The following is a 14066-nucleotide window of genomic DNA, read 5'->3' on the forward strand; positions in this document are numbered from 1 at the left end:
AAAGGAAGGTCCTCACTGTTTTGAAGTCACTTGTCTAGTAGCCTTTGATGGTCTCTGAGACTATTAACAGTTGAGTATCCATCCAGTTTCACCCTAATGGTTAGAAGGTTCCCAATTACAACTGAAATACTAAGCATTGTAAAAGCCCATTTGTGAAGAAATTTGTTTTCTAGAGGCACCTGTCAAGTTTTAAACCTGGGAGCAGTTTGAATAGTCAGCTTCAGAGTAAAAACTATGAAAAAGGCAGGTCAAAGTAGAATGAAAACATCTTGCCGAAACATTTAAGGTTTAAGGTTTCTTTATTTAGTCATGTTTACACAAGAAAACATGAAATTTGTATTTAGATGCCAGGGAAAGAAAGTAGTGTAGTGAAAGTAGTGCCAGGGATGGTCCAGAGAACTGTTGCTCAAGATAAAACAGAAAATCTCCAAGTACTGAATTCACTGAACACCACATTTATTTCTATTTTCATGCAGTCAGACTGGGCCATAAAATGAGCTTTTTTTAGTTTAGAAGATCTGTACGTTTATTGCTCTTCATGTTTGCTCTAATTTTCAGTGTTCTAATATAAGAGGGTGAGTACTCTGATTAAACAATGGTAGGTTTCTATGTGTTGTAGTTAATTTTGTGAGTTTGTTTGAGAATAATCTAACTATTATTTCAGAGACACAGTATATGTCAACTGATTTATGTTGTTCTCCATAATTAAGTTTAGTTTCTTAGAATATCCAAAAATTATAAGCAGAGTTTGAAACAATTGCGCTGTTTTTGATGTAGTCTGCACCAGTATTTTTAAAGGCAATGACAAGAAAATTGTAACTAAGTAGTAATCAAAGGTTATTTCATTTATTGGAGTAACACTTTTGAATGTCAACTCCATAAGTAATAATTAGATTGTGATTGTGACAGTGAGTCACCCGAGTGAGCTTAACATGCAGGTAAAATATTTGCTAAAGGTGCCAGTTTCTACATCTATATGAATATCAAACTCTGACATCAACACTACACTATCATAATTTATTGCTAGGTTAGATAAAAGGCTGCAACATTCAGTAATAAATAATGAATATAGCCTAGGTGGTCTGTAAATTAGAACTAAGGTTTTGCTAAATTCTACTTATAACAACTAATAAAAGTGCCTTAGTTCATTACACACAGTTATTCTGAGGCTTCCTCCACAACTAATATCTCTTGGTTTATGAACAGATGTAAAACCCTTTGGTGTTGCCGCAACTAAGGAAATAGTGTCAGATTTACTAAGCCAGGTTTCAATAACAAGACACAAATCAGATTTTGTCATTCACTAAAGTAGCTTGTAGGGTAGTCTAATACCTGTAGGATGATGTCTTTGGAAACTAGATTATAGAGAATTTTACTTGCCATTGACCAAAGAAAACAATTCAGGTTGCTGGAAAAAGTTTGTGCTCTAATATTTTAGGTGGAAGTTACAAAAGGGAGTCATTTATGGGAGTCAAGGTGGGATATATTATTTTGAGAATGATGATAACATTTTAGTTTAGGTACTGCAAACATGCATCAAGTACCCATTTGCTTCTTTGTAACAAGACGTTAGAGATGAATAACCTATTTATTGATGCTTTATAAGTGTAATTAAGGCCAAAGGAAGCCCTTACTAAGGTTTTATTACGTAACAGTAAATGAGCAATAGATGCAATTTTGAAGTACCTAAACTTAAGCAATTTCCAAGTGTTGCAAAAATTTGAAACAAGGTGTGAGGAACAAATTTGATTTTTATGATGAGTTGTGGGGTTGGTGATTGATCTTTGTCACAGAACATGTTTAAAATGTCAAAAACTGTTAAAGGAGAAAGATGGGCCTGTAAGTAGACAGTTGGTAGCAGTGGTTATAGTCTAGAATATGTTCTGGATTTCAAAAGTCCTGTAAATGAAGAAAGGGATAAATTTATTAGAAACAATGGATTATCGAATAGTGAATTAGGAAAGTTCCTGAGCGCAATAAAGGAAGATGATGAGGATTCTACTCTGAATATGCAGTGATATTTTGAAAAATATTTACTTTGTTAAACAAAGAAGAAAAACAAGACATCTTTTCCAACAGATGTATTATTCTTTCATCTACCATCTTCAGCCAACTACAGTTCCTTAACTTTCGATTGAAGAGGTCTGCTAGAGCTGAAGGAATGAAGCTAGAAGCTAGAAAGAACACTATGGGATAGTGGGCCTCACGAGAAGAGAAAAAGTAGGAAAGAATTGGGTTACAGATTCTTGAGAAATGGGCAGAGCAATCTAGACAGAGGGTAGCTGAAAGAAATAATCCAGTAGTTATAGTAGGGGTCAATGAAAAATATTACCTTGGAGAGTGCTAAAGAAAGGTAGAGATTATCAAAAAGCAAGAAGAACAGAGAAAGGAAAAAGAAAAGTGATCTGCGACATGTAGCGCTATGATGGACAAGTGGGGATGAAGGATAGATTATTTTTCAATTGGTACTGGGTGAGTGATTAAGAGAAGAGGCAGATAGATGAAAAAGGAATTAGTAGAGGAGAACAATGAATCCACGGGTGCTGCAATGAGCTTTATATTACACTCAGACAGTATTAGACTGATGTAGGAGTAATATTTCTAGCTTTAGAGTAAGTAAGTTGACTTCATTTATTTGAATATACATACATGAACATACCATTCTTATGTTCATTATGTACTGTAGAAGATCAGCCCGGCTAGAGACAAACACCAAGGACACACGATGTCCAAAACACACGTTTATTATACTTTTCCTTATTTACACCACACCATGCATAAATCAGCACAATACTCAGTCTCTTTTTACTTCTCTTCTTTTCCTTCTGCCGCCGTCACTCCTCTAGTTGCAAGCTCCATCCTCTGCATCCCGACTCTGGCTCCTCAACTGGAGTGAGGCGGCCTCATTTATACTGCACCTGGAAGTGCTCCAGGTGCTATCCGATTAACTTCTGGCAGCACTTCTGGGTGTAATGGAAGTGCTGCCTGTGAATCCAGCTCCTCTTCTGGCAGCACTTCCGGGTGGAAGTGCTGCAGACCTTGTTTCTGGAGCTGTCCAGGCACCCCGTGGCGGTGGCCACAGACCCCAACAAGTTTGAGCTGCTATACCCCAAGACCATGGCCCAGATGCAACCCAGACAGGCTGCCCTCTCATGTCCAGGGTGTGAATTGCCCTTCTCCTGGTCCCCTGCTTTTCCAGGCCTCCCGGTAGGGCATGATCCCCGGCCATCCATCACAGTACCTACACATATTTATAAGAACCTTATACTTGTTTCAAAAGATAATAATTTGTCAAATACCGTGGAGCAGTATATAATAGGTTTATGTTCTTAATTTATACAATTTATACTATATATATATATATATATATATATATATATGCTTGTTTCCTTAAGAGGCATTAGCTCTCCGGAAATGTGTTCTTTACAATTGCGGTGTTTTAATTAACCTGAATTTAAATAATTATAAATTAAAAACGTATTATCCCCCTCCAGCATGTAGTATGACGGTTACAAGATTACATGAGAAGTATAAGGATAATTTAGCGCGCTTTACTGATGGTTTCACGCGGTATTACAGACGGGAAGCTTATGACAGACAATCAAGCATGTGGGGGTCTTGATCAACGCAGTCTGCCATCTTTCATTGCCACGCTGAAAGGATTTTACCGACGGAAGACATAATCTTCCGTCCGTTAGCTTCAAAGTGTATTGGCCGTACGTCCATCCTTACATACTGGTTGCTCCATGTGCAGCCTCTTTTTCTGGATCCAAACAAGGACAGGAAAGGACTCAAACCCCACCTTCAAAAATACAAGAATAGCACAATGCCTACATGCAGTTCTCATTCTCCCAACAAGGAAAGAGGATTTCTGTGCTGACAAAAGACAGAAATATACACTAGTCTGTCTTTAGGCTGACTATTCAATTCTCCAGTTGTCTTTGGCTCTCTAGTCCTGTGCTTGGCTCGGCAATTCTAAATGCTGATGCTGAGCCCCTACGTACCATACTTGGTTTGCCTGTATGAATGGGTCCATAACAGTGGGCACAGAGAACAGTGACATTAAACTTAATAACAAAACATATTATAACAGTGCTGTAGGGGTGACTGGAAAAGTAGACAACTTGAGATGCCAAGGAAAGGTTGGGGTACCTCCCTGGTAACCCCTTTTAATATTAACAGAAAAGAGAGCTGACAAATTTCTCAAAAATAAAAACAGTATGAGGCTTACATCATATGGCTGTGTGCTCACGATCTCTATTCTTCATGAGTGTCAATTGGGTATCTGATGCCACCTTTCAGGAATGGCTTGACTTTATAGGGATGATACCAGAAGGGGCGGAGTTTCCTCTTAGTGGCGGGGTGGTGTCAGTAGACCTTCTTGGCAGTCTTTTATTGGCTGTGGAGGAGGAAGGAAAAGATAATGTTAGGGTCAGCGCCCCTTGTATCAGACTGGAGCTTCTTACTACACCAGAGCCAGGAAGGTGGTCCCCAGATACATATGTGTGACTATATAGAGTATATAGAGTAATACTAGCTTATAAATAGTTAATTTGTCTCACTATTAGATTAATCCTTTCTGTTTCCTGAGTGGAATATTTGTTTATTTAAGTCTGTAAAGTTGGAGCAGCTACAATAAATGTTTTAAAATACCAATGTATATCATACATGGAACAGTAGCTAAAGAACTGTAGTCTACTCCAAAAAGTTGCTACTTCTTTCAATGAAAAACAAAAAAAAAATATGTAAACATTTGTCTTAGGATAAAGCTTCCATACAAATATCCTATATAAATAAAGGTTATTTGTATAACCCTTTTTAAAGGTTACACCATGCTTGATGGAGACCCTTTATAGATATCGAACTGATCTGGAAATCATCTTTAATATCATCGATAAAGACCATTCAGGTGAGTTTACTTGTTGAACACAGACTGTGTAAAAGCTTGCAATAAAGAATTAACCTACCTTTATCTGTCATCAGTGTAACTTTAATTTGCAACCCATTTGCTGTAGTAAAGTTGCTCTTATTTTTTTGTCTTTGTGATCATTGGCTTCCTGTGACTCTGAATTCTCTTTAATCTAGATATAAAAAAATTGCAATTGGAAGAAATGTGTTGTAATGCTAGAAGGATAATCAAACAAGGCATCCGTGAGATACGAATGTAAATGTTGAAAAAGCTTTATTGAGATTAATTAGTGTATTATCACCATCACATTTATAGACATTAGACAAAAAGCCAATAACTGCCCAGTTAAATGTGGCTTACTATACATTCATACACAACATTTTGAAGGAAATCTTGCAATCAGTATCAGCTCCTTGGTGTATGTGTCCATGAACCTATCATCTGTGTGGGCAGGAACAAACTCCTTTGTGTGTTTAAGAAGATGGTCTGATGATGTTGCTGCATGAATCAGAGCTAAATAGATATCTGCATTCATCTTGGTATTCATAATTATCATATGCTTACATGTTCCTCATTTGTAGGACTAATCTCGATTGAAGAGTTCCGACAGACTTGGAAGCTTTTCAGTTCTCACCTCCACATCCCTATTGACGATGAAGCTATTGATGACCTGGCCCGGAGCATTGATTACAACAAAGATGGCAGTATTGACTTCAATGAGTTCTTGGAGGCATTCCGCGTGGTACATAAACTGGACAGCAAAGAAAACTAAACAAAATTTTTAAAGACTAAGAGTTCTTCAGTACTCCTGCACCTACTTTTTTCTTCTTTTGAAATCTGCAGTTACTGTATATTGAGCTTATTATTACGTGGTGCTCTTCTGTGAAGACACAGTCAGAGTGATGGCACAGGTCTATTAATATAAACAATAACAAAACATCTCAAAACCATGCAACATGTACAGTAGGAAAAATAAGGAACTGCTTGGACATGTGGAATCATAGAAGTGAGTATCAGTAGGTTTAATGAATTTGATGATTAGGCTGTTTAGCCTCTTCAGTGGAATATTAGACCCTCTAAAAAGAAAGTGTGCTGTTTGAAGAGTATGTGCTCAAACACTATATTGGAACATCTTTTATACATGTTTACAAGTATTTATTATTTTTCAGTTGCTGCATTTTTCAATGGATTTGCTTGATAACGCTAATGGATGACTTTAACACTGAAACCTTCAAAGAGCCAGCTAACTGTAAGCCTGTGCTGGCTAACCGAACCTAGCATTTTATTAAAGCCATTAGACTGTTCACGATAATCATTTTGTAATGAATGTAGAAATGCATCCATTATTCTTTTTTTCTTTTTTTGTTTTGTTTGTTAGTGAATTGTAATTTTTATGCTTTAACGTGCATTTCATAGTTTAGCACATCTTGGAAATGTGTGCCTCATGAAAGTGCCCTGACATCTGATTCATCCTCTTGTGTTATGGCAGCATTCTTCTTGCTGCATAACAGATGATGGTAACATCTATAATGATAATCTCTTTAATCTTCAGCATTTTGTGATGCTTTTCTTTTTTTATATCTGTTACCACACTGTGTGCTTCCACCTAGTTTGGAAAGGCTACTGTATATCTTTAATGCAAGCTTTGATGGAAAGCTTTTGTACTTCAAACCTTGATTCTGAGGGATATTTTCTGCATCGGCTATTTAACACAAATATCGGAAATCTTTCTTTTTAATTGTACATTGAGTAAAAACACTAATATTTCTTTAAAGTGTCTTAAAAGCTTTACGTTCTTTTACCATAAAATGTCTTACCCTGATACAAACTTGAATCAGACACTACTCTTTTTATTTCTGATCACATTCATCGCTGCCATCCTCTAATCTTCGAAGACCACCTACAGACAACTTTACATGACCTCAGTGTTACACAGCAGTTAGTGGAGATCAGGACAGCTTGAATTTGGCATTTGGAATGAGTCAGAGCAGGAATTCATTGCAGAGCACCTAAAAAAAAAGGCAGGTTGCAAAGCTTGACTCAGGTGTTTAGAAAGCATATACTGTAGTTTATAAAAAACAAAATGTGCAATAAGATTTAAAGAAGTCAAACCAAAGTAATCAGGCATCCCTAAGAAAATCAGTAAAAAAAATAAATACTGCAGTAGCCAACTGAATGTCCTCTGACAGAAACTGAGCAAAAGACGTGCCATCTTTCTGCTGGTTAGAAATGTAGTGGCTGTACCAAGTGAGCTAAAGGAACATTTCTGTTGCTTGGTTGCTGAGAATCTTTGTTTTGTCTCAAGGGGTAGAACATAGAGCTAGACTACTATTCCGTTATAGTCCCCAATCATTTACAATCATTACTTAACTTTCTTTTGCCTAAAAAATCAGTATTGTTATTTTATCAACTCCTTTGACACCACTTAGCAAAAGAAGATAACATTTTGCATATATTTTTACCATAGAAAATAATTTCCAGTAAAGCATAACACTATTAAGAAAGGAAGCAAGCTATTTAATCTGCCACACCGCTTTAAATGATGGTCTTTATGTACCCTGTGACTGTTCACCATCCATCCACTAATTCATTTTTAACATATACATCCAGTTCAGGGTAATGAGGAGTTGGTGTCTTTCCCAACTCGGATTAAGGTACAAACCAACTACAGTCCATTATGATCAACATTTTATTATGTAACCATTAATATTCTTCTGAAATACTTATTAATTCCTTTCAGAAGTTTCTCACAGTTCTGGGCCACTTGGATTTACTGGACAACAACTCACATTTTTAACTGCACATATGAGAGTTAATTCATAGCATTTCCTTACCCTGTAGCTGATGGGCCTGACTTACAAGCATTCTGGTTCAGGAGCCATTCTAACTGTCAGAACCATAGCATAAAGGGCATGAGGCCTTGCAAAAAGCTAATAGAGCAGGGCAGGATCTCCACTGGCCTGTCCTCAAGAGCCTAACCAACACTACAGACTGCAAAACCTGGCCCAAAATGAGGAAACTGCCCTTTAAAGTTACAAAATATTGTAGAAGCCTGTCAAGTGAAATTAAAGAATTAAAAAAAAAAAAAACTTTAACTTGAAGAGACAATGCAAACCAAAACAAAATTTATGACTATGAATACATTTTTCAAAAATAGAAAATAATACAGAAAATACTTAAAAGAGTAAAAAAGAATTGGCTATAGGCAGTGCACAGAGAACAACTTCCAAAACTCAATCATACATTAGACACCAGAACAGAAAACAGCCAGAAAATTCAAGCAAAAAACAATTCCCACAGTGTCTCCTTCCAAATACAATACACCACTACTGAGATCTTTTTCCTGGCTCAGGATTTAGGCAGAGGGAGGTCTCAGCTGGAATGACATCAGGGTGGCAGCACCTCCTAAGGTACCAGTCACAGAACACAACAGACATACATAGAAAATGAATCATAAATAAATATAACAATATTCATAGAAAATTCATCCATCCATCCATTTTCCAACCCGCTGAATCCGAACACAGGGTCACGGGGGTCTGCTGGAGCCAATCCCAGCCAACACAGGGCACAAGGCAGGAAACAATCCTGGGCAGGGTGCCAACCCACCGCAGGACACACACAAACACACCCACACACCAAGCACACACTAGGGCCAATTTAGAATCACCAATCCACCTAACCTGCATGTCTTTGGACTGTGAGAGGAAACCGGAGCGCCCGGAGGAAACCCACGCAGGCACGGGGAGAACATGCAAACTCCACGCAGGGAGGACCCGGGAATCGAACCCAGGTCCCCAGATCTCCCAACTGCGAGGCAGCAGCGCTACCCACTGCGCCACCGTGCCGCCCTAGAAAATTCATCATTAGAATAATAATTATAAAAAATAATTTAAAATAAACCAAGAAGACGTGAAATTTGATCATAAACATTAGCCAGGGAACACTGTCCCTTGGTTTCTTTTTTTCTTTATGTTTAGCAAACGTGACACAATTCATTTAGGAGGTCTCAGGATACATTGTTCATTTGGTACACAAGAAATAAGGCAGAGGGATAAAAGGTCAGCCATGGAAGAGCTCAAACAAAATGGAATGCAAGGAAAGGTATAGAAAAAGCTGAAAGTGACTTTTATTTTATATGCAGTGTTGTACCTTTCAAGGTGGTTCAAGTTGAATTAATTAAAGGCCTTATATTTCATCATGCATAACAGCACTGCAGAACAAGAACTATGTCTCCTTTGTCTTCTGCTCAAATCTGATCATCCTATTTCACAGTTTTCTTCATATAATGATATTAACATGCAAAAAGAACATGAACAGTCTCCATACATTATTAACTTGCTTAATTCAATTCAAGATTGTGGGGACCGGTGCCAGTGTCAGCAATGTTGGGTACCATGTCTGTGGACAGGGAGCCAGTGTATCACAGAACACTCATGCATACACCCACACTCATTTGGACTTTACAAAAAAATTGCCTTTTCAACCCAAAAAAGCTTGCCAATCCTATCCATCTAATTTCTCCAGAATAACAAGCTGAGTTCTGAATGTACCTAAAGTCAGTCAGTCAGTCATTGTCCTACTCTGTAATGTATTCCATGTGGCTATGGTTCTCTGTGTGAAGAAAAACTTCATGCCATTTTACTGAAATTTACCTTTAACAAGTTTCCATTTGGGTTGCAATGTTCCTACTTAAAAAAATTAATTTTAATTTTAAAGTAACAGCTGGGATCTGCTGTACTAATTCCCTTCATAATTTTAAAAACTTTAGTCAAGTTACATTTTAATGGCTGTTTGCTTAAACTGAAATGGTTCAACTCCTTTAATCTTTCTTTATACCTGTTACCTTACTGTCCTGAAATCAGCCTAGCCACTCTTCTCTGCACTTTTTCTAGCACTGCCTTGCTTCACTTGGTGTATGGTAAAGCTTAATCTCCTTTAACTTGTACTCCACATATCAAGCTATATAAACTAAAAACCTGCACATTATTAGAAACCACTTTAGAATCTCTTTAGAATCTCGCCTTTTCTGCTATATTTCTGTGTAACTGTCCTTTAGTTTTTATAGCTTTTTCAACTGTTGGTGTCATTCTCCCTAAGGTTAGTGCTGGAGTTACTAGTCGTGTATTCGGCCTTGCAGCTTCTTTTCTGTCTCTTTATAATGCTCCAAATTTGGGGAATAAGTTGCTCCTTATTACTTGAATTGGGCCTTTACAGTTTATTCCATTTCAGTGGCTGAGCATCAGCAGTTCTTATGTTCTGCCCACCACTAACCACCACCGCTCTTTCAGTATACTGGAAACTCCAAGAGGGAACCCCCTCCTTCCCACCGCTGTTTAATATACTCAATTCCCAAAGGGGACCCCCCAGTCTTTGTTGTAATGTACATATAACAATGCGCTCAAAACTCTGAGGGATCTCCCCCACCACTTCATTACGAAATAATATAAAATTTATATTGCATCACGAGGAGAAATGGGAGGCCAAAAAAACTGAGAGTACCAGCAATTATTTGGTTCCACTACTGGGACAGATTATATGTAAAATATTTTTAAGCCTGTTCCACTGCTCCTTGACTATCTCCATACTTAAAAGCTTTGTCCCACTTTGTTCCTTTTAGACTTTGCAATACCTGCTCAGAATTTGCCCTGCTAAAATTAGTAGGGTATATCAGATTTCCTGACTGCTGTTGCTGATTTCATTGCCGGACCATGTAAATTAACTTGACTGAAAATCGCTGGCAATGTTAAATTTAGGGACTGCATGCCATCCTTCCAACGCAGTTGTGTTTGCCTCCTTTTGTGACAGCAAATAATGTGGTGCCTGACAGAGCCAGTGCTGTACAGAGTGTTAATGGGTACTGCAAATTCAGCCACAATCACTGCCCTTTTTCTTGTTTCCATTCTGTTGTGGCATTTAAAACACAAGCCATCAAGCAGACAAGCTTCTGTTCTGTTTGTAAGGTCCAAAATAGTACTGCCCCTATGACTAAATACAAAATTAAGCCTTTTTGGTTTTGACCGTATGAGTCAAAGACTACTTGAATTGAGTTGCTTGGTATGTCACATTATGACATATGCTGCCAACTGCCTCCAACTTACTAAGATAATGTAAATAACAGCTATAACTGAAATCACTGGAAAAGTCACACACTGTGACATGGCCTTTAACAGTTTAAGTTTTTGTTTATTCTCTCTGCCAAAACATAGTGAAATGTATTATTTTATGTTCAGTGGACCTTACTGGTTCAATCACCTCTTCACCCTGATTTATATTACAAAATGCTAAATCTAGACATGCTTCCCCTCTTGTTAGTCCTTAACATACCATGTTAAAAACAGTCACTGATTATGTCTATAAACTCCTGCTCTTTGTTCCACAACTTGGAAGATTAGTCTAGTTAATATTTAGGTAATTAAAGTCCGCCATAACTATAGTATCCCCCTGTAAACTTGCCTTGTTAATATTATTAAAAAGAGCACTGGGAAAAGTGTAACTCACTTCTAATATCAGGCCTTCATTTGTGTTGCTTTCTAGTTGAATCCAGACGTCCTCACTAAGATGTGGCTCATCATTCAATTGAAGACATGCATTTAAATTCTTTTTGACATCAAGCAATTTGTAATGTATTACTTACTTTACTTTGACACTTTAACTTTGGGCTAGAAATTAATTTGCCATGCATATTTCGTTATTCCACTACTGTTCATGTACAATTCTAAACCTAGCCTGTCCTAAACTCTCTGCCCTTCATTCTCTAATTTAAAAAATCCTTGACTAATTTACTCATACACCTCCTCAACGCATCAGTACCCCTGTGCTTCAGAAGTAACCCTTCTTGGTGAAACAGGTCCCATTTGTTCCAGAGGGAGTCCCGATGTCCCATAAACCTTCGTCCTTCTAGCCTACACCAAGATTTATGCTACATGTTAAACTTTCTAATCTCCTCAGTCTTACCTGGGCTGGCACATGGGACATGCAAAACTTTGGAGAGCACTACTTTGTCAGTTTGGCACCTAACTGTTTTAATTTGGACAACAGAACTGACAGCCTATGCACCTTTTCAGGGAGTTCTGTCACCTGTGCACTTGGTAGACAACATGCCTATCGAGACTCTGTCTCTGGAGCAAACTTGTTTCTCTGTCCCACTTATGATTGAATCTCCCAGTATCATTACCTTTCCCTTTCTGGGGACATGTTTAGTGGTGATTTGTTGGGGCACTCATACTTTCCTACTACTTTAGAGTTATCATTGTTTACCTCCAGCTCCACAAGTTCCTAAAAGAGGTTTGACACTTCTAATTCTGCAGTTGATGCTCTTGTGATTCACCCTTTACATTGTGGATTACATTCAACTGTGATCCATGTATCTCTACCTCTCTGGTCTTAAATCTCTTCCCATGCCACCTTGTGGGTACTCACCACCTTACTAAGGGACACTTGGATACAATCTGCCAATTCTCTACAACAACGCAGGTTACCCACTTGATCTTCAACTTTAGTGACCCTGAGCTCGAGGTGCTGGATCAGCTGGCATCTCCTGCATACGTAGGGCTGTATGTGGCATGGCTTATCCAAGCAAATGATGTGTATTGTATTGGCCTCATTATTAAAATTTCGATTAGTCAAAAGGTCAACACCTTTTAATCAAAATGTAAATTATTTAAATTAAATGATTTAAATTAAGAAGTTAAATATCAATATAAAGAAACTTCTGCAGTTATTTAGCTCCTTAAAACTCCTGTAATACTATCACCCCTGGACTGCCTGCTGTGTGTACCTCTTTGAAGTTACTAACATTTCCTTTTCTTATTCTTGCTACTGTAGTTGGCTTTTTCCTAACTCTGTGCCCCTCTTATTACTTTGTGGCACGCGGCTGGGGGTGGTGCCCAGCCGGGATGCCCAGGAGGACAGGAGGAGGGCTCATTCCTCCTCCGGACCACGAGGGGGCGGCCGCCCTGGTTCCTTTGAGGGCCACGGGTGCAGGGCTTGGAAGCCCAACCCTGTAGGGGCCCGTGGTCTCCGCCAGGGGGCGCCCCCATGCCTGAAGGACCCGGAACCCCACTTCCGCCACACCAGGAAGTACTGGGGGGAAGACGTTTGGGAACACCCGGAGGGCTTCCGGGAACACAGCCGGCACTTCCGCCACACAAGGGAGTGTCTAGGGAGTGTCGGGGATCACCTGGAGCCCATCCGGGCACTTATAAAAGGGGCCGCCTCCCTGCAGAGAAGGACTGGAGTCGGGTGAGGAGTGGACAAGGTTGCGAGGCAGGAGAGAGGAGGCGGCCTGACGAGCAGGCAGAGACTGAGTGAGAGCCTGGACTTTGGGGAGATTGGTGCTTTGGCACTGGGTTTGTGCACTTGGACATTGTATTTATAATGTACAATAAACGTGTGGTGGACTTAAACATGGTGTCCGTCTGTCTGTGTCCGGGCAGCTTATCACAGTGGCGTAGTCGGCAGGATGGTCTGCCTGGTTCAAGGCAGGAACCTGTAGAGAAAAAATGTTCTGTGAGCAGCCCGGCGCAGCAGCGGAACCCCCACACGCGCCGCGGGAGCGACGCATGCACAACTCCGCGGGAGCGATTCTCCCCTGGGACTGCCAGTAGTCTGCAAAACGGCTCTTACCCCTGGGTGCGGAGGAGCACCAACGGGCGTGGCTGGAGTGCAGCAGACTCCGACCAACGTGCTGTCGGAAACGGCGGCCAGGACGGTATCGCTGAAGGAAAGGCCAGTATGCAGCAGATACGGCTGGATGACGGGATCCGGGAGGTGAGTGCCCTGCATAACAACGGTCTGCCCTGCGGGGTAGGACTTCCCTCTTTTGTTACCGGCAGGGTATGCCCGGATCCGCGTCTGTGGCAGAGGCGTGCCGGTCCACGGGCCGTCGGCAGCGCGGAGGCGGCAGTCGGGAGAGCTGCAGAAAGTATGGAGCTGCAACTCCAAGAGCCAGAATGGCGCCGCACCAGGGGCAGTAGAGCCAAAATGGCGGCGGACCAGGAGTCCCTCCTCATAACAGGCACGGGATTGGACAGCGTGTCCTGTCCTCTCGCCAGCGATTGGTCGGAGGCGAGAGCAGGGAATGTTTGTCCCGTGCTTCAAAGTAACCCGAGTGGGCTGCAGGAAAGAGCCCACGGAGAGCAGTCGGTGAGTGGCG

The 14066-nt window shown here is 40.1% G+C and overlaps 1 protein-coding gene across 4 annotated transcripts in view; it reads left to right on the forward strand.

Moving 5' to 3' along the window:
• ppef1 (protein phosphatase, EF-hand calcium binding domain 1) overlaps positions 1-14066 on the forward strand; it is a 209986-nt gene that overhangs the window by 183939 nt on the left and 11981 nt on the right. For 3 of the 4 annotated variants that reach the window (XM_051927109.1, XM_051927111.1, XM_051927112.1), the window contains 2 exons: positions 4825-4909; positions 5491-6976. In XM_051927109.1, the coding sequence (XP_051783069.1) occupies positions 4825-4909; positions 5491-5681 (276 nt within the window). In that variant the 3' untranslated portion in view covers positions 5682-6976. Of the gene's footprint in view, positions 1-4824; positions 4910-5490; positions 6977-14066 lie in introns of those variants that run through there. The other variant, XR_007934848.1, reaches the window with a different exon arrangement.

Source organism: Erpetoichthys calabaricus, chromosome 4 (genome assembly GCF_900747795.2).
Source record: "Erpetoichthys calabaricus chromosome 4, fErpCal1.3, whole genome shotgun sequence".
Taxonomy (NCBI): domain Eukaryota; kingdom Metazoa; phylum Chordata; class Cladistia; order Polypteriformes; family Polypteridae; genus Erpetoichthys; species Erpetoichthys calabaricus.